The following is a 27,495-nucleotide window of genomic DNA, read 5'->3' as shown; positions in this document are numbered from 1 at the left end:
ATCAGTGTTTGCAAGTGTAAATGTTAATTGTGGAATAGTATTTTTTTTTCTAAACTTCAAAAAGGGATTTAAATGCATTTAACATTTTCTCGCCATGGTAATCCTTAAGACTAGAATCTTGGGCATTAATACTTTTATTGTTCCTCTAATCACTATACCACAAGATGGTATCAAAATTTTTATATTAACTGTTTTCAGTTGCAAATATAATTAAGTAGTAAACTGTTACAATAAATTTCTTTATTAAAATAATATTAAGACAAGTTAGTTTGCCAAATATGAAATAAAGTTTGGTGTTTGAAATTGATATTTTATAGTGCAAACCATAAAATCATATTTAACTACGAATATCTTTGATATATCCAATTTTCATCGATACATAGAAGTTGAAAATTTGAGAAATCAAATCTGTCATCTTTCATACAATATCACCCTTCTAAATATTCTTAAAAGCTTTAAAAATAAAATTGAAATTAACATCTAATTTAGCACTAATAGATGGCAGAAAGAAAATTACTAGGTGTGTTCAAAGCACTGCCAGGGGATGGTGCACCAGGAGTTCTGACAGAATAACTTCCTGCAGGTGAAGGTGTAATTTGAGGATTAGGGCTTTGACTATAAACAGCAGGGGATGGAGCCATCTGTGAACTAAAAAAGAAAAAAAGTTTATAATTTAATAAATAGTGACATGACTGAATTTAATTGTTTGATTTATTTATTATAAATTATTAGCAAATAAATAATTAATGGTTACCCCATATTTTGAGTAGGAAGACTAGCAGGAGATGGTACAGCAGGTTGATTGCTACTTGGTCCTTGATTTGGAATCTAAGAATGAAATGCACAATAAGTTTCATGTATAAAATTTATAAATGTTTTCAATAGAAAATTAAAACATGTATTTTAAATTTAAAAATTATGGTATGTAATAAAAGGATGGGGCTTTAAAGATCAATAAGAGAAAGAATAACCAGAAGAAAATAAGAATTTGGATCAGATCAGCACAAATGCAGAATTTTCAATAAAAAGCATATACCACTTACAGTTGAAGGTGCTGGACTATGTCCTTGAAACTGTGTAGAGAGTGGACTTTGTTGCTGCTGCAGAAACATATTTTCATTGTAATTTCCTTGCATTGGCTGAAAATGCATAAATCAAAAAGTTAAAACTGAGGACAAGCAGAAAGAACATAAAAATAATAACATGCTTAGTGAAGCAAGATCACTGCATGCTTACAATTTGAGTGCTAGTGACATTAGGAGGTGGCCCTTGCACTTGCTGTCTAAATTTTTGCAAGATCTGTACATTTGGTGCCAGCATTTGCGGTCTTTGTTGAACTTGCTGGGAAGCTAAAACACCCCCAGGTCCTAGAACTAATTAAAGAAACATTTATTTATGCAATTTACAATTTCAGAGAGAAGGAGATTTCAGAGTATAAAATAACAAAACTCACATCGTGTTTGTTGCATGACCATCGGACTCATGCCTTGAGGATTAATAGACGAAGTCACTACATTAGGACCAGATCCTGGTGCAATTCCTGGGCCCAAAGACTGAACTTGTATTTGTGGCTGAGATTGTGGGGGAGTGGCCATCTGACTTATGGTGCCTCCAGATCCCAAAAGCGAAGCCGTCATTTGTGTCTGGCCTGGTTGAGACTGAATTGTAACAGTTCCACCACTGCCTTGACCAGCCATACTTTTGAGGGCACTCATTGGATCAGACACTTGACCTCCAACATTCACACCACCAGTTTGACCCATGTTAGCCGATGGAACTGCTCCAGTCATTGCTTTCTTAGAATCTAAAGAGAAAGGAGGAAAAATAAACAAACAAAGCTTTTTGGTTATTACTGACTAATTTCTTTATGTGAAATAATTATGTTTTGCAAAGAAATGCATTTTTAAATAGTATCTATATTGGTATCGTAGTATTGAATTTCCTGCAAACTTTTTCTAAGCAGAAATGATTAGGCTAACAGCTCGCTTAAAATTCACTCAATATCTAGAAGATCGCAATTTTTAACGGTGGTTTGACAGCGAGGACAATATTCGATTAGCCATTATAGTCAAACTCTTTACATATCGAATATTTTGCCAGGAACATTAAACTTTTGACTAGTAAAACAATTTTACATAAATATTAAGCATACCTACAGTAAGAAATTTTTATAACTAAAGTCTAAATTTAAAAGCAAAGAACTTTTACAACTTAAATATTCCGACGCCTGTGGACCTATACGATTATCTCTTGCAGGTTCATACTATTTTGTCACTTTCAACGATGACAAATCAAGATAAGTCGGAATAAATTCATTGAAAAACCAAAGATCAAGTAAAGAAAGCCTTCATAAACTATAAAGCCGTAGTTGAAAATAAACCTGGAATGGAAATAAAAACACTCCGAATTGATAACGGATTAGACTTTTCTTTTAGAACAAGGAATAAAAAGAGAAGAATCTGCTTTCTAACATGAAACAAAACGCCACAGCTGAACGATTGAAACGTACAATTTTGTAAACTGCAAGTTGTCTTTTCATTCAATCTAAATTACTTTTTTACCTTTGGGCAGGAGCAATAAATTGAGCTATTCACACCCGCAACTGTTCTCTTTCTAAAAGCATAGTAGAAAATAAAACTCAGTATGGAATCTTTCTTTTTGGAATCAAGCCAAGTGTGTCATACTTTAAAATCTTCGGACAAAAAGCATACTTTTTGAATAAGCATAAAAAAGAAAAATTCGACTAAGGTCAAATAAGCACATTTTCAGAGGATATTCTACTGAATCCAAAGCCTATCGCACATACGAAAGTAATAGTAAGATATGATGTTAGTTTTATTTAATGAGTTCGAAATCCAAATGCCATCGAATAACGTAGCATTTATGATTCATACTAAAAATCAAAAATTTTCAATTAAGTTCCGAAAGCATAGAAGATAGTACGTCATTCGACCAACTAGGAATAAGATCTTCATCTGAATTCTAAAATGAAATCAGAAACGCTGGGAAAAGACCTGGTGATCCAAAGGATATTCGATGCCATGCCCCTGTAAGACTAAAGCTTTTGAGATCCGGAAATATAGATCGACCGAAAAAGCAATAAAAGATGCAATCAGAAATTGAAGAAACTTCATTAATTTCGGACTGTTCTGAATTAAATCCTAAGGTTGAGGAGGCTTTAACAGACCTTGATAATAAAGTTTGGAAATAAGCGAAGAACGACGAATATGATTCTTTACTTCAAAACTAGCATGATTCTTTACTAGCAAAAACCAGTGTTACGAATCTGTAATGTTGCTTCCCAGCGCGGTTAGTTCCATCGTAGGAAAGAACGTTTTGCGATCAACGCACATGGATGTTGGTCGGATGCCGGATCAGTAACCCTCGGATTTGACGACAAAATGGATGATACTGGAATCTCCAAGAATTTTGGCAATAGGACCAATAGAAACCGAGATATGCTTGATTGTTCGAGAACTTTCTTTGCTCTTCTCCGGAAATAAAAGGCCGGCAGTCCAAGCCGAAATGAGTCGTGTATTTGGTATAGAGTCGTATAGCATATCAACAGCGAATTAGTTGGATCAGTCTAGTGAAGCACAAGCGTTGAGTAGAGCTCAAGCGATAGGTCAATAGAACTGTGTGCCGAATCTTGAGAGTTTATTGTAGAAGCAACATCGATCCAAGTGTGGAGTAATCAGGCGTATAGCAATGAGTCGACAGTTAGTTACAGCTAACTGTGGAGAAATAGCAAGCATTTTTTGAGACCGTAGATAATAGCGTAGATTCCCTCCTCTTCGTGAGTTCTGCACGGCCGCTTTGTGTGCTGTGGTTGTAGTTTACTACCGATCACTACTTGTGGGCTGCTGTTTGTTCTGAGTATGCTTGTATACGTCTCGGTTGTGTTTTTTCGTCTGCGTCTTCGTGTTAATAAACGTCGTTGTTTGTTACTGATGCCTGTTGACTGTGTTACACCATATGTCTACTATATAGCGAACTCATAGTCCGAATTTTAGAGGAATTTTATATGACCGTAACAACAGACTTTAGAGCCAAGACCAAATAAGAAAGTAACTGGCACAAATTGGGTTTTAAAAATGAAGTTGAAAAAAGATGAGACTGTTGAAAAATTAAAAGCAAAAATTATCGTAATTTTTTTTTTTTTTTTCCAAAAACTTTGTGCTATTTTAATGAGAATTTTTCTCCGGTAGCAAGTTTAAATTCCCTACGAACTGTAACTGCTTACGAAACAGTTGAAAACACACTTACTGGATATCAATTGGATTTTGTTATGGTATACGTAAAGTGAGATTTGAATGAAGAAATCATCATGAAACGGCCAGAAGAGTTTCGTGTTTCCTCTAAAGAAGATCAAGTTTGTTTACTAAAAGATGCATTTTATTGTCTCAAACAATCAAGAGGACAGCGGTATAACAAATTGGGTTTCACACTAAAATCTCTTGGACTTACATCACTAAATTCTGATAAATGTATTTAACGCATGAAAATATTATCAGCTGAAGCTATCTATGTTGATGATTTATTGACATTAGCAAACAGAAAGACTGTTTATAAAATAACCGTGATGAGTTAGCAAGAGTTTTCAAAATGAAAGATTTTGGATTTCTGTTTAGGGATTGAATTTTATCAAGATGAAAACAGTTTAACCAAACAAGCAACAAATTAACCAAATTTTTTTTTCTCCTAAGAATAAAAAAGGAAAATCGGAAATACAAAATATTTCATTCTGAAATTTAGTAAGATGTTTGATGTATTTGTCGGTCACCACAAAACCGGACATTACTCATGGTGTTAATTTTTTAAGCAGATTTAATAATAAATAACCAAAGAAAAATTCATTGGTATGCAGCTAAAAGAATCCTGAGACATCAAAGGAACTAAAAACCAAGGATTGTTATTCAAAAACAGCAAAAATACTGACAGGGCATGTTGATTCTGATTGGAGTTCAGATGTCAATGGTAGAAAAATCAGTCACAGGAAATGCCTTCAAATATGCTAAAGAGACTATTATTTAGGAATCAAGAAAACAACGGTAGCGTTGTCAACTACCGAAACTGCGTATATAGCTCTGTCTGAAGCTGCAAAAGAGATTATTCACCTGCAAAGATTTCTGTAAAAACTTTGTCATCAAGAGATTACTTCACTAAAAAATGTTGCGTTTACTAACAATCAATACTCGTTAAAACGTGTGAAAAATCCTGTTTGCCATTCGCGTTCAAAACACGTAAATATTCGTCATTATTTGATTTAAAATATTTATTTTCTAATGAAATGCCTGCTGATGTTTTCATTGAAAGTTAAATGTTGATAAGAATGGGATAGTTGTACTTTAATTGAATAAACCAATATCTGTAAGTGGTAATTTCATTACAAATTAATAGATTCATGTTTGCTTTTATTATTTACTGTTATAATTAACTATATAAAATATATTGTTCATTAAAGTATAATTTTTTTTAATATGTATTTGTGAAATAATCATTGAGGGGGGAATGTTATCATTACCCCACTGTTATGTAAGCTGAGCATGCGTCAGATTTTAAACATTTTATGTCACATGTCTTCTTCAAGGCAGAATCCTTCCGATGCTCTCCTAACTTTCCTTTAAGTTCTAAGTTAACCATTTACTCTACTACTTATGTGTGTATTGCTGTATAAACAAGTGCTTTTGATTTTTTGCAATATTCGCTGCGTAAATTTCCAACAAAGTATTTACTTATTTGAATACTTTTAGCAGACAAGATTTGCGCTAAAAAGAGACAGACATGAAAATCTGGGATTGATTCTCAAAGTAATGTTTCCCTCCTGATTGTTGAACATTTTTGGTATGGAAACCAGTAATTGGGATGATATGAATCTTTAATTGGTGAACAAACACAATTTAACCTTCAAACAGTGCAATGGTGGGGGAAACTGCACAGAAAATGGTAAGAAAAAAATTAAATTATAATTCAATGGTGGTTAATTCAAAAATAATGATATTCTAAAACCTCGATCCCTAATAGGTCAGTGAAACGACGGTCAGTTAATTGACGAGAGCTTTCAGACCACCAAATGGTACACAACTTATCTATAAAAATAGTCAGGAAAAATCCAAGGAACATAATTATATGCTAAATGCGAATAATTATTTGCGTACTTAGATCCTTCTAAATAAAATGTTTAAAACAATTAGCAGTACTATTTTTGATTCAAAGCACACAGTTAAAGAATCACAAACCCAGTTACGTTACGAAATTCCGTTAAAGTTTAGTTAAAGTCTCATTAGGGCTATTGTGAAGTGGACCTCGTAATTTTGAACCTTGGGTAGATGACGAGGATTACACCTGAACCGGCATCCCCTCTCCAAATTTACGCATCACATTAACATGAGGATGTTTAGCCCGACGGATTTAACACGCACCAAACCCGCGTACAGGACGATTCTTCGGTGAAATGGGATTCCGAAGCCGAAACCTACACGCCAGGCAACCGCGATTGCTTTCCATTTAAAAAGCATTGTAGTAGAGATTAAAATCGATAGTAATAAAATTTCACTAACTAACTTGAAATTCAATTCTTAATTTAGCTTTTAAAAAGATGAAGCGAGATTTTTAGACAAGATAAACGAGGATAAAATAAAGGCTTTTTAACTGTATCTAGATCACAAATCCCAGGTTCATTCAAGTCACCAAAATTTAACAAGAATCATATATTTCCAGTCAAATAAATTAATAATTAGAAATCTTAATGTAATGATCACTGATTCTGTCAAGAACTACAGACAGAGATTCATACTGTTCAGATTCAGATATTATACTATTTGTTAAACAGTATGATATAGAAACATACAAAAATATTTTTTTTTATCCAAAGACTGAATCTGGATTCATTTTTATACATTCATTATTTTTAGCATAATGATACATAATACTGATATGCTTTTATACTATTTAGCTTAATATAGATACAATTTTGACGTCTTTATTACATTTCGTTAAAACTGAAGCTAACAGAAAATAGTCCAACGTTTCGTGAACATGGATTGGCATTGCATTAGAATAATCTGAAGATTTTTCTCGGTGATTTTAGAGCATTAAATAGCAACAAAAGAGAATATTCAATCAGAAGAAAAATTAATCCCCTGAGACGCACATTTCACTCACTCCAGCTGGCAAGCTTTCAAATACAAACGAAAATGCGATAGCAGTGATAAAAAGCTAATTTGGGTTATTATTAAAAGAAATTATTCCAAATCTTATTAGCTTTTATTTAGAAATTATTATTTTATTAAATTCTAATAAAAATAATAAAAAGAAAACAAATTTTTAAAATAAAAACTATTAAAAATGTAACATTTTCGCTATTTTCTTTAAGCACTTCTTTTTTTCTGAAGCAGCTAACAGTATATTAGAAAAATTCAGCCTAACTAATTAACAAAAAAAGAGCTGTATAAAAATTCAATACTCTAATTTCATCGATCATCAATATTTCTACATGCATATTTTAATTCTATGTTAAATTATTAAACACTATGGCTGTTCTACTGTTCATTCTTGAATTCCACCCCCCCCTCCCCCGCTGTTTTGCGCATGCATTGGGATGCGTTTATTTATTGAAAATGAAGATCCTCCTTGCAAGGAAAGGACATGTTTATATTTAACAATAAAATTAACTCGTATTGTACGCGGACTTAGGAGGCGTAAAACCTGCGGATAACTCGCAATATTGTTGGAAAAAGATATTAATCCACAATAAAAAATACTTTAGAACAATTATTGAAAGTATCCTGAACATTTAAATTATGGTGAACACATTGAAGATTTCTGTTTTTAAAATTTGGTAACTTACATTTTCACAAAATAATAAATTTTTAAATTAAACTTTTTTTTTAAATATTTGTTGTTATTGAAATTTTTAAATAATATTTTGAGATGAATAAAAGCAGATAATTTCGGTTACATTTAATGACATTATATGAAAAATATTCTTCTTAACAAATATGAAAGCTTTTTTTGGCAATTAAACTAGCCATGTAAGTAATCAATACGAAAATTTGAGAAAATAAAACAGTACATTTAGAAACGACAAGGCTACATACACATGGGAGAAAAAAAAAAAAAAAAAGTATCTAATGCGACGGAAATCAAGGTCAAACAATGACGAAGAATTTCAGAATTCAGGTCATATTTTCACGTCTCACCCCTTGGCGACGTAGAATCGTCGAAAAGTGGTAATCTCGGGATACTGAAGCAAACGCTACATTCAGAATATATTTTTTGAGCCCTTTAATGTTATTTTTAATTGAATAATTATTTAATCGAAATTACTCATTATCTTTTTGACACGATACAAGTAAATTTTAAATAAAGCAATCAATAATTTCAAATTAAAAAGTTAATTTCAAAGTAAATTTTCTTAATTACTTTCCTTGCATTTTTCACTCTCGTTAAAAAAAATAGAATTATAGTTAAATAATTATTTTTAAAAATCTTGAGATGTAAATGTTAAATACGCAGATATTAAGGGGAATTATCTGCACAAGAAATATTTTATACTACAAAATTTTTACATAATATTTTTTTATTTCTAATTTTATATATATGTAAGAGAGATAGTCCTCATACACACACCTAGTTACTACACATGCGCAGTAAAAGGAAATCAGAAGTAAGTAAAAAGTCAGCGCTTTCAGAATTTCCCCTTTTTTAGTGACAGGCATATATCCCTCCTCCCCCGATATTTGCCTTGCATACAAAAAGCATTAGAAAAAAAATTCACTAGATGACAGAGAGATTTAAATATTACGATCAAAATTAAGTGATTAAATTTATACGTAGAAAATATTTGAAGTATCGCAGTTTCGTAGTAATTATACATATGGCAAATATTTTTAAATATTTTCACTAGCATTTCTGTTATTCACTATTTATATTAGAATGTAAATTCTGGAATTCCAAAATTGAAATCAGTCTATTCGACCCACCATAAATCTTTTTCGTTAACAAAATATAAAATTATAACACTTTTTTTTTTATTAATACTCACTGCAACGAAATGCTTTGTCACTGTAACCAAAAGTTTAACCATTTTCCACGAACAAAAAATCTTGAGAGTTACTGACATTGCAACTCGTGTCTTCGAATACATTTCAGACATTTAATCGTGAATGATGTATTACATATTGATTTTTTTATATCTAAAAACCAATTTTCAATTATTACGATATTATTTACTTTCAAGTCATCGTGATCTTTTTCAAAGAAATTTCGACTTATCATTCATCTCCAGTTCAATAACTAATGTCACAGACAAAATGATACGCCATTTGTTATTTACTTGCATTATTTTAGAAATCTCTGTTGATGTTAAGCCTCTTTCCGAAATTATATTCGCTTTCAAAAATCAGTATCGATAATCAAGTGAATAATTCTTAAAAAATGAAAAATTCTTAAATAGTTTGAATTTTAGAAAAACACCAACTAAATTAGAAATTTGATTTTCTTAAAGTTGTGTTTACAAATATCATAAAGTATAAGAAGAGTTTAATACAGTAAAAATAGTTAACTCCTTATTAACAAAAAAAAAAAAAAGTTCCCATATACAGAAGAGATTATTTTTTTTTTGTTTTGCCATTTTCATAAGGGGGAAAAATATATTTTTAGTTATATTAAATTATTTTATTTATTTGAACCTCGTTGCTACGTGTAATATTTAATACACATTGTATTATTTTCAAAAAAAGAAAGTTATAATTAACTTATGAAAAAATCGGCATTTAATAGTTTTCAAAATTCGTTTGGTAAAGTTTGTACTTTTTCCGAGAAGCTTTGAGATTTAAATATTGCTTAATGCAATTTTTAATGTTCTCATTTGAATTAAAAATATATGTTTTTAAAAACGAATTTATTAATGTATTCGTCAGCATTCCATCCATAAATATTAAATATATATAAATATCGATAATATTAAATGTATTTTTATATTTCCTCACATAGAACTTTTATATCACATACTTATCAATTACCGATTTGATATAGGATTGCAATAACCTTCGTCACGGTATTAGTATTTGTTATACTTCAAGTTTTGTTGAAATTCTGGAGCGCAAGGAATTCTTTGATGAAAGTTTCATGACGAATATTTATAATTTTTTTTAATGATAAAAGACATGGAAATACTTTTATGTTTTAATCACACATTTTAAACATTTATTGCTTTTCCCCTTTTGATTATAACTGAAATTCATACTTCATATAATATTTGTTAAGTTTTCTAAAAAAAATATTTATCTACGTTACTTTGATTCAAAAATAATATATTTAAATTGCTAAATAAAGCGCAAACCGGTCCGGAATAAACAGGATATTTATCAAATTCCATTTGTTATAATTAGGGTTCATTAAAATAAAGCAGTTTAAATTATAATAAAAAAAATACTTTCGTGTATACTGACAAATCGGAATCTTGTAGAAATTATATAATCTTAGATATTGGCAAATAAGTCTCAAGTTTTTATATGAACCGGAATAAATCCCCCTTCAGATACAAGAAAATTGTGTTATTTAAGTAGCAGAAAAAAGAAGCTAGCATATCAAGAGTTAAAAATTCGCAAAATATTTTGGAAATGTATATAAATAATACATTTCCAAAAACAGTTTTTATTGCCAAACAACTTTATTTTTAAGAAAATTCTTTACTGAACAGTTTTTATTGCCAAACAACTTTATTTTTAAGAAAAATCTTTACTGAACAGTTTTTCCAGAAGCGCTACTAAATATAAAAGTGATATAAATAATTTTGTTTAAATATAGAAAACGTAAAAGATTGAAGTTCAAATAAAAATTAAAAAAAAAAAAAAAAGCGAATGAAACTTTCAATGGATTTATTTTTAGCATACCAATCCGAGCGAAATTGCATTTTGAATTTTACGAGTTACCCGATTTAATATAATGCTTGTTTATTTGAATTGAAACACGAAACCTTATCGGATTACGTGCGATTAGTTTCCTCAAAATTAATGAAGGCATTAAAGCTCAATATCCAACGCGGTGCTGCTGAGATCGATCTCGCAGGACCCTTCCTCTGCGCAGAAGGCACACAGCGCACCCACGTAAAAGGATCTCCTAAAAGTTAACCCCTATTCATTTTTCCACCATTAAATAAAATACGAAATTTCGAGCATTAAATATAAATAACGCATACGAAAAAAGTGAGAAACAGCAGCCACTCTAACGGGGAAAAAAAAAGAGAAACAGCATCAGCACAAAAGAAATATAAAACTCAAAAGCTAAGCTCCTGTTGGAAGTTTTATCTCGCACACAGGCACGAAAATCCAATCAATACATTTGGGTCAGACCATTCCCTCAAAGCGGGGGGAAGATATTAAAGGGGTGAGAGCAAACATTTTTGTTTGGTTAGATTACACACAGCGCTAATTGCTTTCATCGGATTAATAAGCGGTAGCTAGCAGTAACTGACGTGTTATTACGTTAAGGGAAAGGGCAAATAAGGTTATCTTACGTAAAACAGGATCGGTGGGAAGGTGGAAGTGGACTTATTGGACCCGTCCGAAGCACAGCTGTGTTATGCTACTCTGTAAAAGTAGCAATGATTTTTTGTGGGGCAAGGGAGTACAAAAAAAAAAAAGTCTTCAACTTTCACCTTTCAAAACCTCTTAACTTCTTTATATTTTGGGGAGAAACATGGTTTAAGAATTGGACCAGAATATATAATTTAATTCGCAACGCTTTCCTGAGACAGAGTAAACAGTCATTTAATTAACGCTCCAATTCGAAATGACTTGATAACATTTACAATTTCGGTTAAGTTAAATCTCGACAAAGGTTGATTTTCTCATCCAATAAATTTATATAATTTATCATGATTAACTCGTTCGTTCCCATGAATCTAGCCACTGATTCGGACCACTAATAAGCTGTTTACTTCTTTGCTAATCTATAAATTTAGTAGTGAAGACAATACCTAATTACGTAGTAAGTGTGAATTACAGGCGATTCGCAAGGTGAACAACGTATTAAAGCATGGAGGTATAGACTAAATATAGACGTGTTCTACTCGCATCAAATTCTACATTGAATGAGAACTTCTGTCACCTGAATATGGGTGGGACAGCAGTCAACATATGGTCAAAAGGTTAAATATTTAAATAATCACATCGATTTTGAATCCTTGATGCTTAAGATTAACGACCCATTTTGAAATTACACAAGAGTTAAACGCAAGAAATATAATCAGATGATGAGGACGATATCTGAGCTGACATCTTATTCGCTGAATTATAACAATACTTGGCAATGTTACGCGATAATGTCAAATTTAACAAGTACTCAGGGGGAGGAGAGACAGATCATCAATATATTTGAATTTATAAACGGTAATCCTCGGATTCCAATGTCGAGAGATTCTTCCGAAATTCGTAGCTCCACCAAGCTACCGCATGACTCAAACTATGGGTAGATGAAAGTGGGGGAAAAAAAAAAAAAAAAAACCCGCGACCTTTTTTTTTTTTTTTTAAGTGGCATATTAGTTTAAAGCGTAATATGATTTTTTTTTTTTTTTTTTACTCTTAATCAGATTTTGTTTTGAAAAGTGAAATATGCGATTAGTGTATCATTTGGTCATTATCATTAGTGTATATGATGGTTTCTAAAACTGGCGTCAGGAATGTCTATACCCTCCCCTCCCTCCCTCCGTCACTACGGCAATGTCCCTTTCCTTTATAATCATACCAAAGCGTAAATATTTAGTGTATGCCAGGGTTTTACATATATAATACAGTAAAACGTCGATTATCCGAACCTTTATCAACCGAGATTTTTTTTTTTAAAATAGAATCAATTTTTTTTTTTTTTTTAGAAAAGTATTTCAAAACTGAGTTTTGCGATACGAGGGCTTGTTAAATGTCATTATGCGAGGGTGACTTTTTATAATTTAAGTTATACAGATGAAGGAGGAAATAAATAAAAACTCAGTTCCATTTTCAACCACTTTAATAGGAAATTCCAAATATTTTTATGAAAGAAATTGGAAATGTGTCGGAAAGTTTCGCGTTATTGTGCGGGGGAAATTATTCTTAAGAAGAAACACCCCGAAAAATCAATGGAAAAATGTAAAGGAAACAGCGAAAATCGAGCACCATCCGTGCATCTTCCTATCAATGATTGATCACATGACTTCTCTTATCAAGGATTGATTTTTTAGCAACTTTTCTGATGTGCCACGAGAAGTGTATTTCTTTTTTTCTCTTAATTCCTCAAAAAGAATGGTCCGGACAGCGGCGGACAAATTCCCATCTCAGTAATAAGTTATATGAAGCGGCATTTTTCAGTTCTAAGAAATGATATCCCCTCCGCGTTTCCCCTGTAACTTTTTTTTTGAAACTAATTACTGTTACAAATCAATGGGAGTGATTTTCCCACAACTTTCTTGTACTCTATCTGATAAAGGTGTTATCCTCAGCATTAAATTGAGGACCTTGAAAGAGGGCGTCAAGCTTCATACTAAATTTGATTTATTTACGTCGTTTCGTTTTTGACTTACAGCGTCTCTATGCATTCAACAGATCAGCAGACAGTCACTTATAGACAGATTTTGTTCAAAATTTGATAAAAATAAGCACTTTAAATGCAAAACCTGTATACAAAATTTCGTGCAACTATGTTGACACGCTTACTTGTTTGCGAAAGTACAGACGGTCAACCTTTTGATGGATTTGTTTCAAAATTAGATCTAAACTTGGGATGTTAAATCTGTGTAACAAATTTAATTCATCTATTTTTACGTTTTATAGTTATTGAATTACCTGTATTTGTACCGTCAGCCAAACTTTTCTGTGAATGGACTACACACCAAATTTCATCTATCATGCGCAAAGAGTTTACCTAAACAAATATAGTAAAAGTGTTTTTCGGATTTAGGAAGATCTGAAACGTGGTGATTCATCAAAATCTCACATTCAAACTTTTTGATGATTACATTACTTTTTTTTTTTTTTGTATACTTCATTTACATGATGCATTACTTTTTTTTTGTATACTTCATTTACATGATGCATTACTTTTTTTTTGTATACTTCATTTACATGAAAGTAAAAATGAATTTACGGTGGACTCTAATAAGTACTTTTTCGAATTATTCATTTAGGGTTATGAAATTTTTTATGCATATGTATTAAAATGAAAATACATTAAATTTCTTTAAAAAAAACTTTTTAAAACGAAATATATTATTTTTTAAAAATTTAAAAGCTATGTAATTTTTTTAAAATATCAAAATAGTCCAGGCGATTTAATTTTTTATTTTTTTTAAATTTTTTTTTTCTTATTACCCAATATAAATTTATATGGAACAAAACTGTGCATGATTTTATAATTCCAAATAAATGATAATTTTTTAGAAATATTTTTATGCACATTACTGAATTTTCATACGAATTTTATGCTTTTCTGAACGAAAATTGACTTTTTTTTTAAGTAATTAAAAAAAACTCGAAATTTAAAGTACATACCCTATTTTCTTTTGATAATTTAATCGAAAAATTTACTATCAATTCTATTTAATTTCTTCAAAAATTAAGACACCTGGAACAATTCAAATATATTTAAATTTAATCACAATATCATTTTGAGAAAAGTCATTGAGATGTACTTTTTTTCCCTTTAGGCCTTTCAGATATTTATGTTATTGAACGATACATTTTATAACACTATTTTAGCTGAATATAAACATATATTTTGATAATGGAACGGTAAAAATAAAATTTCATGTTTCCGTCCATTTTTGCTTATTTCAAATGCAATTTAATAAGTAATAGCGTTTACACAAGTATATTTGTGGACTAATTTTTATAATTTAAAAAAATCAATAATGGAAACCTTGTCGGAAGAAAAGAATGATTTAAAATTTTATCTCTATTAACTGAGGCAATCACAGTCTCAACCAGATTGAATAGTCCAAGTTCCACCACAGTTTTTCGGTAAAAACGAAACTTGAGCCTGCAACTTTTTTCCCTCCATAGAGCAGGACCATAAAAATTTAAAAGGAGTATTAATGACTTCAAACATTCTATTGACCATTTTCATCTTTTTCGAGGAATTTGAGCCCCAAAATAGAGCAAAATGCTTCAATTCTATCCAAATTGTGGTGAACATATTGTGAAAAAAGTGATTGCGATAAATGAAAGATATCGTTTGTTAGAGAAAAATTTGTTGTGTGACGGCGGAATTTTTCGATAAATCTTAATTCTGGACTGGAATATAAAGAAAATGTGGAAGATAGGACGACAAATAATAATATTCAAAATTTAAGTTTTTGCAAAAGAAATAAATTTATTTTGAAATTAAATTTTAAAAACATTCTGAAAGATAACGCTTAGTAAAGAATTCAATGGATTTACTTTTTTTGTCTGATTGATGATGGATTCAATCAAAATTTGATACAGCTCTATAAGCTTGATGCTAAAATCATATATCACATTCCGTTCATGTAGAATCATTGTGTTTTTGAATCATCGTTCTCGGATGGGCACAATTCTAAAGAAATTTTTTCGGATTGAAATTAAGAAGCGAAGATACAACAAAATGTCGAGACTGAATTATGTCACGATTACAATACTTTCTCTAAGTATAATTTAGACAACGAATAAATTATGTTATTCTAGTAATTTCTAGTAATATTTTACATCAAAGAAGAACCTCATTTGCTCTTTACAAAAATTTTGGAAATAATTGTTCCATTATTTACATGAGACGTGTTCAATGTTTGAAACATCGTTTCCAAAATGGAGGCCTCGGACAAAGACTTCAAATCGTAATTGAGATATCATTTTTACGAAACCCGATTTCTCCGAAAAATTTTGTATTTGAAAATATGTCATTGTAAAAGATGCATTCAGACTGTAAGTTCGAAACTGAGATTGGTGTGGGAGGATGAAATTTGTTTTAACTGTTGTGCAAATTCGGAAAGAGGTGCTGATTCATCACAATATATGAACGCTAATATTTGTCTGAATCGAACAGGTTAACAGAATTATACTAGACTGTGTGAATGAGTGTGCATTAGTCGAAATAACAATGTTGCACCAACTTTTCAAATAATACAGCTGTATTCTTCCCAATGTAGTGTATGACCATGGTCCTTTTCAAGAGAAATGCAACGTTAACAACCAACGTAATAGAGTGCAATTAGATATAACAGTGCCCTGTTGAATTTTTGATATAATATGGATTTCCCGTCTTTGGTTTAGTTTAGTTTAATTATATTAACGTCCCGTTGTAAAGCAACACTAGGGCTATTTTGGGACGGACCTCGTCATTTTTAACCGCGGTCAGATGATGAGGACGACACTTGAGCTGGCACTCCCCCCTCCACGCAACACCACACCAGCGGGAGGACGTTTGGCATGACGGATTTAACGTGCAACAGACCCCTTTACACGACGGTTCTTCGGTGGAATCGGGTCTCGAACTTGAAACCCTACGACTCACAAGCCGAGGCCTTACCACCAGGCCACCGTGGCTCTTTCCCGTCTTTGGTGACCAGTTGCTTGTCAACATATATTATTAATCCAATCATGCCCAACAACTTATCAAAACAAAAGGAAGTAGGATTTTAAATTAAACTTGGACGATAAAAATAAAGCATTCTAATTGTTTAACAATGTTTTAACAATGGCGAATAAAATTTGTGGAATTGTTCTAGTCCGGTCTCTGCTTCAGTTTTATTTTCCGACATTTCTCGAAACTTAGGGACGGTGGGAAGAGGTAAGCGGAAGCTACTATTAATGACATATATTTAGACCTTTCATATGAAATAAAAATCTTAAAAATGACAGTGGTTGAGGTATTCTGACAAGACTTCTCACCACAGGAACTGAAAAACAACAAAAACTGTTTTTAAAAATTTTCTCAAAAATCAGTGATGGTGATTAGTGACCAATGATGACAAATTTAGGAGTTATAAGCAAAATTATGAAACAAAATTTTTTGAAATTGCTACAATGATTATGGTTGGTAAGGGGAAGAGGATTAGTTCTCTGGCCTTTTTGAATATTTTAATTATACAAATTACTAGACGCCTAGGGCTACCAGTTGGTTCGATGGGAATAATGGTTACATACGATTCCAGATAAATCGCTCAGAAATACTTTATGTCGTGTTATTTTAATTGTCTTACTTACGTTCTATTTACTCTGCATATGAATCTTTCTAATGGGGACAGTCCAATAACATAGCATATAACATCATAGCGTTATTGAAAACGTAAATATCCTATTCATCAATCTTCTAAACTGTGATATTTTAACTTCACTTTTTTACTTGTCTTGTAAACTACACAGATTTTAAACAGTACTCTTCTCCCTTAAGGTGTATGTACACACTTGGAACTTCGAAAAGCGTTCAAAATATCGAATATTTTTTTTATTGCTTAATAATGTTCTCTGATTCTTTAGCATTTCAAACGATACCAAGATGTTGCCAATATTCCAAATATTTCTCGAGTTATAATTATTTTTCTTGAGGTGCTTTCATTGAAAACTCTAGTTACGGTGTTTTTAACTCATTTTATAAAGAATGATATTTTTCCACTATGTTGCTTCATTCAAGCAATCATAACAAGAAATTAACTAAATACAGTTATTTATATATCAAAATAATCTGTATGAAATAGCGGATGTTTTGTGCCTTAATCAAAGTTATATTTATAGAAATAAATTTTTAATAGCTGTTTAAAAGTTAAAATGACAGAGCAAATCTCGCCTTTTCTATTCATCATCGATGAAAAAATTCTTTATAAAAACTATACATTTTTATAACTTGTTTGAGGCAGACAACATCAAGACTAATATTAGACATAATTTTCAACTAGAATTGTGTATCTGTACAAATTAGAATTTAAGATATTATGTTTCAAAAAATAGGCTAATTAGCTCATTAAATATTATTTAATTAATTAATAATTAGTGTAATATGGTTTTTTCTCATTGGAATGAGTTTAAACATATATTAATAACCTACTGTAAAAAACTGGATTTTTAAAGTTAAAATTAAAAAAAAAAATCTTCAAGTGTGTACGTACACCTTAATCATCAATAACGGAAGAAAATCCCATGATTAAATATTTGATGAAACAATGAAATTGGTTTAATTTCAGAGTAAAAATACAATCAACAATTGAAAAACTAAGCAATAAATAAATAAATAAAAGTATGTGACAATAATTTGTAATTTTATGTCTTAACTGTAGAAAAATAGTAAAAATACTGAATTTATTAAAAAAATTGATTTTAAAGAGACGACTTAAAGAATAAAATAAACACATCAAAAGATCTTCTCATTCCACGACGAAATGGAATTTTTCAAAAGTAGCAAATCGAAAATAAATCAATAACAAATGGGATTTCGGAAATGATGCATAGACATGATTCACTCGGGAAATGGAAAACCATCATTTAGACAGCTCGCGACAATAGCATTCAGTGCGAAATAGATTCATTTATAAATTTCACTTTCAGTTCTTCGCAAGATTTCGAACGATTGTGTTTTCATGCATTTGATGACAGCATACACAGAAGGCGCCAAATGAAAAATGTGCAAACGATTTTCTAAATTTTATTTAACTTGGGGAAAATCAGCCTCTTATATTTAAGTAACGGCTTATTTCAAAATTATTTGTTAAATTTAACTGTGACATTAAATTTAATTTACCTTACATTTAGTAGAAAGCTAAAAGTTGGGGAAAAAAAAAAAAAAAAAAAACGCCGTCCCTAGTTATTTTAAGAACAAACTATATGTTTTAGTACAATATAGAGAGGGGAAGAAAAAAAAAGATTTCTTGCATCATAATTATTTAATACAATGTAAGAAAATTACAATTCAACTGCTGCTAAAAGCAGCCATTACTAAAATGAACTTTCGAATGACTGAGTTTTTCCGAATTCGATGATTGCAAAAAGAGAGACTGACAAATGAAAATTGCGAAACAATGTAAAATGAAATGCATTTCATATTAAACTGAAAAAAATCAGCATGTTTCTATTAATTACTAACTGCTTATTTTAGAATAATTTCTTAAAGGGAAATTTAAAAGTGACTTTAATTTCCTTTACATTAGGTAGGAGGAGGGAAGAAATAATAAAGTTTTCTTTTTAAAGCATTTTGATATTTTAAAAACAAATATGCCTTAACGCAATAAAACAGCAAGAAAGTTTCTGTTTGACGACGACTATTTAATAAATTATAAGAAAATTAGAATTCAGTTGCAGTTAAAAGCGGTATTATAAAAGCTACACGGTAAACATACATGGAGCACCGATTTGATTTATGACTATTTAGCAAAGAAAAATATGTAAGAAAAAATAATGGACAAAAAGAATTATCATTAATGTGTTTGATTAAATGAATAGTATAGTAGTTTAAAGCCAGTCATTCACGATTACTTCATATCACGTTAATGACACCCCAAAATCTATCGCCAATAAGTTAAAAATAAGTCAGAAAAAATATGATGTGGATAGGATATTCCGTTTCAATTTTCTCTCAGTACATTTTCATTATACCTTTTAGAATTGACTTTCACTAGATGCACATGTAAGTGAGAGAGGAGGAACTTGCAGCGTTCTATATCACCAAAGCAGTAAACGTGAGCTTCCAAGGGTAGAGTAATCGTTACAGTAGTCTGGAGTAATCGTGAATGACCGGGTTCATTCAAATTATAATAATAATAATAAATAAGAATAAGCCATGACAAAAAGTTGTTAAATAAAGTTTTTATTTAATTATTTTTCAATTTTTTAAAATGGATTATTCTATTTTGCACAATATTAATTGATATTAATAAAATTATTTTTATATGGGGGTGCACTGAAAGATGATTTTAACGACTTTTTGTAGAACAACCAAAATTATTCGATGAAAACAGTGCGGAACACATTCATAACAAAATTATGTATAGAAAAGCGAAAATCGCAAATTATAAAATTGAAGTAACAGTTGATAAAATATTAAAATTTTTCAGCCCGATTTTCTCTGAAAGTTCCGTAAATAGTATAAGTTTATTCATCTATTTTTCGTCAAAGAAATAGAACATCTGTTTTATTACAGTTTGTTACAAAGTTTCGCACAGTGATAACCCACTTCTCACAAACAGATTTTTCTGATTATAAATCTACGTAATATTCATTTAGCGACTTTCTTTTCGATGAAAAAATAAATTGAAAATCACATTCATATGTACATGCGTCTAACAATATATGAGGGGGCGGGATACACAGATTAAAAGTCCACAAAATTTCTTCATATCTCCTACCACCCATGTAACTTCTCCCGTAATGAAACACAATAGTTTAATATATTTTTAACAGTAAATTCGGATTCTTCTATCAAAAATTAATGACAAGAAGGATGCATTTTATTGAATATTGCTTCAAATCTTAGTAAAAGAATGAAAAAATTACTCAATATTTCCGAGTATGTGCAAAAGTTACTTTTATTGAATTATTTTTAATCCCTTTTTTAACTTTAAAAGTTGTTTAACTTTACAATAGATCATCAGTATGCAGATACTCTAAAAAGAATTTTAATTTAATGCATTTGAAAAATTAAAATTTATGAAAAGAAAATCGTATAGCAATAAAAATGATATTAAAATTAACGGCAATAAATAATTAATTTCTTTATATAATTAAAAACTACATTGCGAAAAAAAAACTTTACTTATAACGCAGATAAATGTTTGACCAAGAGCTGCCAAACTTCACACACACACGCATGCTTGCACGCACGCACGCACACGTACGTACACTCGCTGGAGGATGAGAATGTGCAAATCGAAACGATATATATATTTTTAAGCAACATTTTGAAGTTTACCCGCGATAATTCCCGAAAATATTACAATAATAATTAATACAGTAAAAAATATATTTTAAAATACAAGAAATCATCTTGTCAACACTATCAATTTTTTGGCCAAATAAATAATTTTTCTATATACATTAATTAAAAAAAGACATTTTGAGTATATTTTCCAACAAGAATCAGAAGAATTTAGAACGAATATTAAACATATTATGAGCTTTAATACAAAAGATAAGAATTCTGGAAGAATGCCAACTTTATCCATAAAAATCATTATTTTAATTCCAGATATTTTTTTCGTTTTTGTCTTACAATGGAACTGCTAACTTGCCAGTAACGCAAATCGCTATTGGCAAAGCAGATTTCAAGAAGGCCAGCGATATATTTACTTTATTCTAGCAAGTAAATTCAGTAAATTATACTTAATCTCTAGAGGATTTAAATTTATAGCTAAAACACTATTAACATAAAGAAAAGGCCGAATTGTACATTGTTTTAATTGGATTACATTATGAAAAGCTTAAAAATAACAAAATCTCTATACATATTTTACACATTTTAGTGGAGCAGACAGAAAAGAAGCAAATGGATTATAAAATGAACAGAATGGTATAAGATTTCTAAAGTAGTATGATGTATCTAAAATTTAAAGCTTAAAATATTTTCTGAAGAAGTCATTAAGTTACTATGTTACTTCAGTTGCATAAAGTACTGAATTAAAAATTGTTAGCAAATTATTAATCACTGTGAACCATCTGTTCGTCAAAGGGGATCAGTAGAGAATGTAAACTTATTTATAATGCTGTCGTTCGTATTGTATGAAAATACAGATATTTCAAATTATTTTATTCTCCGAATTGCAATTCGCAATATTTAAATTTCAATCTTTCTTTAAAACCATTGATTGAGAAAATGTAGCTTTCTCCACCTTTTATAAATAATTTTTCTAAAAAAAATTGAAAAATGTTTGATGCAAGGATATTTTCATTTTAACTAAAAATAAAGCAGTACACGATAAAAATATTTAGTATATTATAGTATTTATATAAAGGTATTTTCTTTCAAAGCAATATTTTAAAATTCTAAGAAGCCACATTCATTTGCAAGCAAATAAGCATTCCATCAAGTATTAGTATTGAATTTCTCTCCCCTCCCCACCGATATAAAGTCGGAAATAGTTCATTCAAATGTTGCTGTAAATACTTTAAAAATCGCTCACAAATACCAAAGCAAAATGAAAATTTTATAGCAATCAATTAAATAATTTTTATTTAAAAAAAGGCCTATATATACTTCTAAGCAACGTCAAACTACAGCAAAAAAGAATAATTATTAGATAATAAGCATATATAAACATATTTTTTGAAGCAGAGTCGTGGCCGAAGATAGAGAAGGCACTTTGAATTTTTAATTTCGTTTTATTCCATTCCGAGAGGCATGATTTATATACAGGAAGCGCTGACGAACTAGCGGCCGTTCATCAGCGATACAAAGGACCATAAAAAGAGAGAGAGAATATTTTTTCCAGTGTTTATATACTATGAAATTCTGATAGGGATTTCTTTACACGTGTAACGTTAGGTAAAGGAATATAGGTATCTTTTAGAAGAATTTGTTTAGGTTAGCAATTTTTTATCCCTTCACTCAGCGTAGGAACCGCTGACTTAACGCACTTTTACACAATTAAATTATTAATTAATTAAAAAAAAAAGGTAGAATTGGATCAGGAAATAAGAGAACATTTTATAATGAAGTTAATATGGGCTAAATTAAGCTGGGAGATGCAAAAAGATGGGAGAAACATCAATTCATTATAAGTAAATTAGCCGAACTTAGGAAACACAACGGGACACAATGATATCATTCTTCCTGCTGTGTCACTTACCCACTTTTTCAAAACAATTACTTTTCACCACCAATGACAGCAAATGAATAACAAGATGGTTTTCAGTCGCAAATAATAGATTTATTACTAAAAATTACGATGCAAAATATCTGCAACAAATTAAAATTAATTGAAATAATAATAAAAAAAGACCGCCTCAAACAAGAAGGGTATACTACAATGAAAGCAATAAAGAAAGATAGTGGATGTTAGCCAGGTGTTCAAATACCGGCTTGTATTTTCAGAGAGAAAGCTCCGCGAAATACACAATTTTTAAAAAATTAGTGAGTATAAAAGTTGAATTTTAACGTTAAAAAGAAGCTCAATGAGTCAGAAACACAAGACAGGCCGAAGCAGATTTTTAGTTATTGTTTCGCCGAGATTTTTTTCCGAGGGCATGTTTTTTATTAAGAGAAACCTTAAATTTATAGTAACAAGAATCTTGGTGAACAGAGAATACATTCTTTTTGATCTTCACAATGCTTAGTAAACTGACACTTGTCAAGAATTTAAAAAGTAAAATAATCATAAAGCAAAGAAAAAAAAAAGGTATTATTTATTTAGTTCGCTGATATAAACATGTAAATCATCGCCTTTTTAAAATGCTTTTCTGGTAATTTCTCCTTACTTTAAATGCATACTAGCTATTTCAATTTTAATTTAAAATACTTTCAATGAACGCGGTAATAAAATCAAATTAAACCATTTTATTTATGAAAATAAATTTTGAAAAATGTTCAGTCAAATAAAAAGTTTTTCAATTTTTGCTTTGAATGAAAAGTTTCTTTTTCTAGTAATAATAAAAGCAACAGTAAAAATGTTTAAGAGAAACATTAGAAGAATAATTTGAAAATCTCTATAATGAATTCATTTGGAAACATGCAGATAAAAAATATCTTGTTTTGTCATTTATAATGGAGAATTGATCAGATAAAATTTTAACTTCTAGTGGTTAATTTGAAGAGGGGGGAAGAAATAAATGATTAATTGGCAATAAAAAGCACATGTAATAAATTATACTCATATCCATCATTGTATTAAGTATTATAATAACTATTTAAAAGTAAGTATTATAGTAATTTTTTTAATGAAAAGCAAAAAGATTACATGGGATGACTTTTCTTCGAGTTCCTTTATGAATACAGAACACAAATAGTATTATTTTTAATAGTATTATTTATATTATTTTTTAAAGTATAAGAATTCAGTAATTTATATAAAAACAGATTAAATACATTCATAGCGATAAAGAAAAGTTCCCATTTTACGATAAGTACAAATTATCATTAAAATACTATACTTCATGTGAAATTAAAGAAAAACTAATTGTCCAATAACGAGTTAATAATACACTGTTTATGAAAAACAGTTATATCGAATATCATCTATTATTGATATACTGAATCTATGCCATAGTTACAGATAGAAAATTCAAAGGAATACATAAATCAGCACTTACTTTATTGCAAAAATATTTCTATTCCTATCAAAACAGACAAAACTTTCAAGAACCACAAAAAGCAAGTTTTGCAAAACGCACAAATTTTAAGCAGCGAACCGGCATCACCACAAATGAATTCTGCAGTTCCAGACGGGAGCTAAACTAAAGAATGGGAGAGCAAACAATGGGGGTGGAAAAAGTAAACACCAGCTTTCACTTTTCCAGATAATTTTTTTCCTTTTTTCTCCTTTCCTGTCCATTCTGAGGTGTGCAAATTGATTAAATAAGTACATATCACGGTTTATCTCCGGTTTTTACCCTTCTGTCTTTGGTTTTGCTATCAGAGTATTTTCCAAACCTATGAGCTTTGAACATGACACATCAGCGATATCGTAGGCGTGAGGGTGTTAAAATAAACAGAAAAGAAATAGATATAAACACTTTATAAGCATAGTTTGAGAAACTCAGATAAACTCAGCATCTTGATTTACATAAAGAAAAAGATAGTGCTTCCCTACGTATACAATACTATCTACGCTATTAAAACAACAGTGGTAACCATGGGAACAGATATTTATATATTTTAAAATAAAGAATGAAATATTTTCTTATCGGCAGATGGGAAACTATTTAATTAAGTTGAAAATAATCTTATATAAAATTTTAACTGTATTCCACAAATAAAATGAATTATGAGGCAGATTTTTGGCTGTGCAGATTAGATAACTGCCTAGAGCTGCAGGCTTGAAGGCACGCCCACTTTAAATGCCTTTAGCCTGTTACATAAATTTGTTTGCCACCAATTATATAAATTTGTAAAAAAAAAAAAAAAAAAAAAAAAAAAGGAATTATAAAAGATTTGAACTACAATGTTTGTCTACATCAGATATTAAAAATCTTTATTAAATAAAATTAATGCATAATTAATTATTTATTTATAATATATTGGAATATTAACTATCCATTTTATCGGTTATATTACTTTGCACTTAAAAAGGTCCTTAAAATTATATTTTTTAATGTTTTGCTTGATTTTTATTATTTTTTTATAATTCAGCATACTATTAAAATATTATAAATTAGAATAATCATAATTATATAGAGAAGAAATATACTTTGTTTTGAAATATGCAGATTTTTTTTAAAAAAACAACATAATTCTGCAAAATTAAGCTTTCCTAATTTTCTCGCTCATCAATAAAAGAAATTGCTCTTTAAGGATGTAATAGGATAAATATAACTTTAAAACAATTCAATATTCTGTAAAAAATGAAAGGTGCTTTTTTGAAATGCAGCATTGAGTTTAAAGGGAAAGGAACAGTCCAAATCTTAACTAAAGATAAGGATGAACATGTTTATTTGTGTTAACTCTTTCAAATTAAAAGTTATAAAACTTAAAAAAATTGTAAAAAACAAACAAAAACAAATAAATAGAGTTTTTAAAATAACAGAAAATAAATTCCATCGAATCTTTCGTTATTTTTAAAGTTTCGTTTTTAATTTCGAATTTAAAACAACACACAAATTGTTTTTAGTCAGTTATTTCGTAAAACGCACCTATTTTTTGAGAAATAATATCACGCCAGAGTTTACATTTTTGTACATAAAAATTAAATTTATTCATTAACCACGTTAAACAGTAAAAGAAAATCTTGAAAAATTTCCAACTTGTAATGTTTAAAATCTGGATCCTTGAAGTATCCATTATAAATATTTCAACAATGAATTTTAATTAAATGAATATAATGCTTTTAAAACCAAAATTGTTTTTCAAAATATCAGAAATAATCCCTTACCATTTAGAATGAAAGCAATCAGTAATAAGGACGATGCATTATCAGAAAAAGGTGATTAGATGAATTTTCTAAAGAATTCAAAATAAACAGATCTTCTTTAAGAATAATTAATAAACACCACCAAAAAAGCACTCAAAGTTAATCTTTCAATTAAATAATATTTATTCAAGAACAGGTACTTCTTAACAGAACTAAAAAAGGAAGGAACGAAATAAAATGATTCCTAGAAATATTGCATCTTTGTAAATAATAATAATAAAAGGAACGCTAACAGAAATCCTAACCAAATTTGCTTCAAGTACATATACTTGATTACGAAGGATTCTAAATGATATAATTTCTTGTTACTACCTCTCGCAGTGGTACAAATTTCAATAGAACCGCTCAGATGGTGTTAATATCCTTGAGACATAATATCTATATTTAGCAGCCAGCAGACGGAGCGCGAAATTCGAGAGCCGCAGGCGAATAAGAAAACTAATTAATGTGATCACACATGAATGGAGTGCTTGATTCCCGTGGAGCATCATGATAAATATATCTTTCGCAGAGAAAAAGAGCCTAACTAATTCAGGGAAAGTATTTTAAGGTCAATAGATTAGGATGTCAAGATGTACTAGGAAAGAAGGAAACAACTCAAAATTCAATTAAGCGTCTAAAAAGAGTAAAACTTTAATTCTGAAATCTACCTAAAACTTAGATGGGAAACTGCATTAAATTGTTTTCCTTCGTTGTAACCAAAGACCCTAACTTTATTACTTCTTGCATGTTATTTAGAAATTAAAAGTCACCGATTTTATTAAACCAACGGGAGTGATCTTCTAGAAACTTTCTCGCATACGCTCTAATAAAGGTAGTATCATCTGCTCTTAAAACTGTGGGCCTTGGAAAAGACCAAGAACGTCAAGAGTGCTCAGAATTTTATTTTCAAAGTCGCGACATATGAACTTTGTGCTTCGTAGTAAAATAAAGAGAACCAAATATGCATTTTGGATGCGTTTTTTTTTTTTTTTTTCCTCCCATCTTTGGATCGATTGAAGTTAAAATTTCACACAGAATTATAATATTAGTAAAAACATTATGTAAAATTTCATTTATTTAAATCGTTCCAATGCTGAGTTATTGTATCTACATGCATGCGAAAGCACAGACGAACAACTCTTTGAGAGATTTGGTTTCAAAGTTTGATAAGAATCTACATTTTTGAAGTAAAAACCTCTGCACCAAATTTCATCTATCTAGCTACATATGTTTTGTAGTTATCGAATTTACTTATACAAGAACAGTTAGACAGACATACTTCTAGAATGGATTTCGTTCAAAATTTGATAGAAATCTAAAAATTTATTCTACAATCCATAAGCAACATTTTATTCACCTAGTTTAAAAGATTTTTGAGTTATAGTGTGCATAGATTGACAGACAAAATGCTAAAAATGAGCATTTCGAACTCATCGGAGATCTGAAATGTGGAGATTCGTAAAAATCTAGAGTTC

General features: G+C 30.0%; 1 protein-coding gene across 3 annotated transcripts in view; it reads right to left on the bottom strand.

The window, feature by feature from the left end:
• Positions 1 to 27,495, bottom strand: part of LOC129963100 (mediator of RNA polymerase II transcription subunit 15-like) — a 98,935-nt gene that overhangs the window by 9,761 nt on the left and 61,679 nt on the right. For 2 of the 3 annotated variants that reach the window (XM_056077160.1, XM_056077162.1), the window contains 5 exons: positions 1,454 to 1,804; positions 1,237 to 1,373; positions 1,044 to 1,139; positions 755 to 828; positions 518 to 648 (listed from right to left, as the gene is read on the bottom strand). In XM_056077160.1, coding sequence (XP_055933135.1) covers positions 518 to 648; positions 755 to 828; positions 1,044 to 1,139; positions 1,237 to 1,373; positions 1,454 to 1,804 — 789 coding nt within the window. Of the gene's footprint in view, positions 1 to 517; positions 649 to 754; positions 829 to 1,043; positions 1,140 to 1,236; positions 1,374 to 1,453; positions 1,805 to 24,221; positions 24,422 to 27,495 lie in introns of those variants that run through there. The other variant, XM_056077163.1, reaches the window with a different exon arrangement.

The sequence above is a fragment of the Argiope bruennichi genome, chromosome 3 (assembly GCF_947563725.1).
Source record: "Argiope bruennichi chromosome 3, qqArgBrue1.1, whole genome shotgun sequence".
NCBI lineage: Eukaryota > Metazoa > Arthropoda > Arachnida > Araneae > Araneidae > Argiope > Argiope bruennichi.
The sequence above is the reverse complement of the archived record's forward strand: the minus strand, read 5'-3'. Positions and strand labels throughout refer to the sequence as shown.